We start from the raw sequence: 2,389 nt of genomic DNA on the forward strand, positions 1-2,389 counted from the left end.
GGCGCGTCCAGCTCTGGGCTAGGGGGTCCAAAGTGCTCAGCCCCCGGGGCACAGCAGGACGTTTGGGGGCCTTCTTTCAGCAGGGGACAGCCCGATTGGGGTGAGCGTCCCCCACTCCTTCCCTCCAGGCCTCACCCCTGGTCTGGCTGGGCCGCCTATTTTGGGAGCAGGAGTGGCCAGCCCGAGGCTTCCCAGGCAGGCCAACCCAAGGGGGAGGGAGTGTGGCTGGGGCAGTGGGTTCTGCAGGGTGGGATGTGGGCGACTCCTCCCTGCCCTGCTGGTGCGTGTGCACCCTGGCAGGGTGTGGAATTCGGACACACACATGTGTGGGGGCACCGGAGGCCCAGAGGAGGAGTGCTGGATGCCTGACGGTGTTTACACCCCACGTCCTGCTCCAACCAGAAGTTTGGGGAGAGGTTGTTGTTCATGTCCACTCCGGCCCCAGTGCGTGTGTGTGTGTGTGTGTCTGTGCGCGCACGCGCATCCCTGCCCCAGCAGTGTCTTCTGTCTCTCAGGCCCACTGGCCTGGGCCTCGTGTCACTTGCCTGACATCCGACTGTGAAAGATGTCACCCAGAGGCGGGCAGAAGGGCTGTCTTTTCCTTTCCTCGTTGCTGCCCAGGGAGGAGACAGGGTGGCCTTTCCCACAGGGGCAGCCTGTGGCGATGTGGCAGCTGGGCCTCACCCGGACAGGGCTGTGCGTGACCCCCTGAGTGGGGGAAGGCAGGCTGTTGCCATGGCGGCCTGAGCGAGCCGAATTCCTCCAGGGTGAAGTGGGAGATATTTATACCCGGGGTCAGGCTGGGAGCGGGCAGGCGGAGAGGGCAGGGAGCTGGGATTTCGCGGGGCACAGTGAGGCCGGGCGTGTAGGCAGGTGGGACTTGGGCGTGCCCCGCTGTCTCCTGCTCTGTGTTGGTGTGAGGCAGCGCCTCCTCTGCCCTGCCAGGGTAGGTCTGGGAATCGGGGGCCTGCTGTGGGAGGTGGAGGCCCGAGGGAGGCCCCCAGGGACTGTGTGTCTCACCCCTGTCCCTGCTACATTGTGTTGTTGTGTGAACCCATCGTGGAGGTTGTTTTGGTGACACTGTGTCCCCACGAAGCTGGGGATACCCCTGTTTCTCGGAGCCACCAAGCTAGAGGGTGAATGCTTCGGTGATTCAGTCCCCAGACTGTCTCTGACTTAATCCCTTGGGTTCAAGCCCTATGTGGGAGAGCAAGGGCACACACTTGCCTAACCTGTTGTGTCCCCCCCAGGACAATGGCGTCTCTTGGCCACATCTTGGTTTTCTGTGTGAGTCTCCTCACCATGGCCAAGGCAGGTGAGTGCAGGGGAGGCTGCCCGCTACCCACCTCAGCCCCAGGGGTGGCGGCGGGGACTGAAACCCCAAGAAAGAACCAAGTTGGAGACCGCAACCTAGACTGAGTCGGCTGGGGTACCAAGAAGTTTGGGGGTCTCCAAGTGGGGTCCAGTCACAGGCTGGCATTTGGGGGAAGCCCCAGATCAGGCAAAGGTGGGGTGGGATGGGGCTGAATCCCTGGTGGGATAATTGGGTCACAGGCAGCCTGCCATGAGTCAGGGAGCTGGGGCAGTTAGGTGCTCCCTGCCCCATCTGGGACAGTGCAGAGGGGGCAGCTGGGACCCAGAGAGGGTGGGCAGCCTGCCTAGACACCCTCAGACTCTCAGCCCAGAAAGGCAGAGCCCCCAGTGGTCTCCTTATGCCCCTCCCTGTCCAGGACCCCAGGAAGCATTCAACCCCTGATTTCTCTCTTTCCAGAAAGTCCAAAGGAGCAAGACCCGTTCACTTATGGTGAGTGGGTGGTCTAATTCTGAGAGTTTTGGGGGAGATCCTGGCTTTGCTGTTCCTTTGATTCACCCTCCCCCAGAGTCCCAGTAAGAAATCTCTGTCATTCTCCTTCCCTCTATTTTGTCCTTCCTTTCTGATTCCACCTGTCTGCGTCTTTCCCTGTCTGTGTCTCTCTGTGTCACTGTCTATGTGATACCTCTCTGGTTCTCTTTCTCTTGCCTGGGTCTCTCTCAGCATCTCGTGGCCCATCCTCTGCTTTTTCCCATCTTCTCTCCCGTTGTCCCCCTCCTCCCTGCCCCCTCCCTCCCTTTCCTATACACCTCTCTCCTCTCCCTGGTCCCCCACTTTCCTCCTCCCATATCTGCTCCCCCTTAATTGATCTTATTTCCCCGCTTCTCTCTGCTGGTCCTTTCTCCCTGTTTCCTCCTCCCCAATTTCCCCCTCTCCTATTCTCCCTCCTCTCCTCCCTGCCCTCACCTTCCCTGCTCTGCTGCTCACAGACTACCAGTCCCTGCGGATCGGAGGCCTCATCATCGCCGGGATCCTCTTCATCCTGGGCATCCTCATTGTGCTCAGTGAGTGCCCCTA

The 2,389-nt window shown here is 60.6% G+C and overlaps 1 protein-coding gene across 5 annotated transcripts in view; it reads left to right on the top strand.

Moving 5' to 3' along the window:
• Positions 1-2,389, top strand: part of FXYD1 (FXYD domain containing ion transport regulator 1) — a 4,688-nt gene continuing 2,299 nt past the window's right edge. For 2 of the 5 annotated variants that reach the window (XR_001002401.1, XM_011947758.1), the window contains exons 1-4: positions 1-100; positions 1,251-1,315; positions 1,772-1,804; positions 2,302-2,376. Coding sequence is in view for 4 of the 5 variants with exons in the window: in XM_011947758.1 (XP_011803148.1) it covers positions 1,255-1,315; positions 1,772-1,804; positions 2,302-2,376 (169 nt within the window). In the remaining variant the exon portion in view is untranslated. Of the gene's footprint in view, positions 101-198; positions 417-637; positions 768-813; positions 947-1,250; positions 1,316-1,771; positions 1,805-2,301; positions 2,377-2,389 lie in introns of those variants that run through there. The other 3 variants (XM_011947773.1, XM_011947782.1, XM_011947766.1) reach the window with 3 other exon arrangements.

The sequence above is a fragment of the Colobus angolensis genome, unplaced genomic scaffold, assembly GCF_000951035.1.
Source record: "Colobus angolensis palliatus isolate OR3802 unplaced genomic scaffold, Cang.pa_1.0 Scaffold107, whole genome shotgun sequence".
Classification (NCBI taxonomy): domain Eukaryota; kingdom Metazoa; phylum Chordata; class Mammalia; order Primates; family Cercopithecidae; genus Colobus; species Colobus angolensis.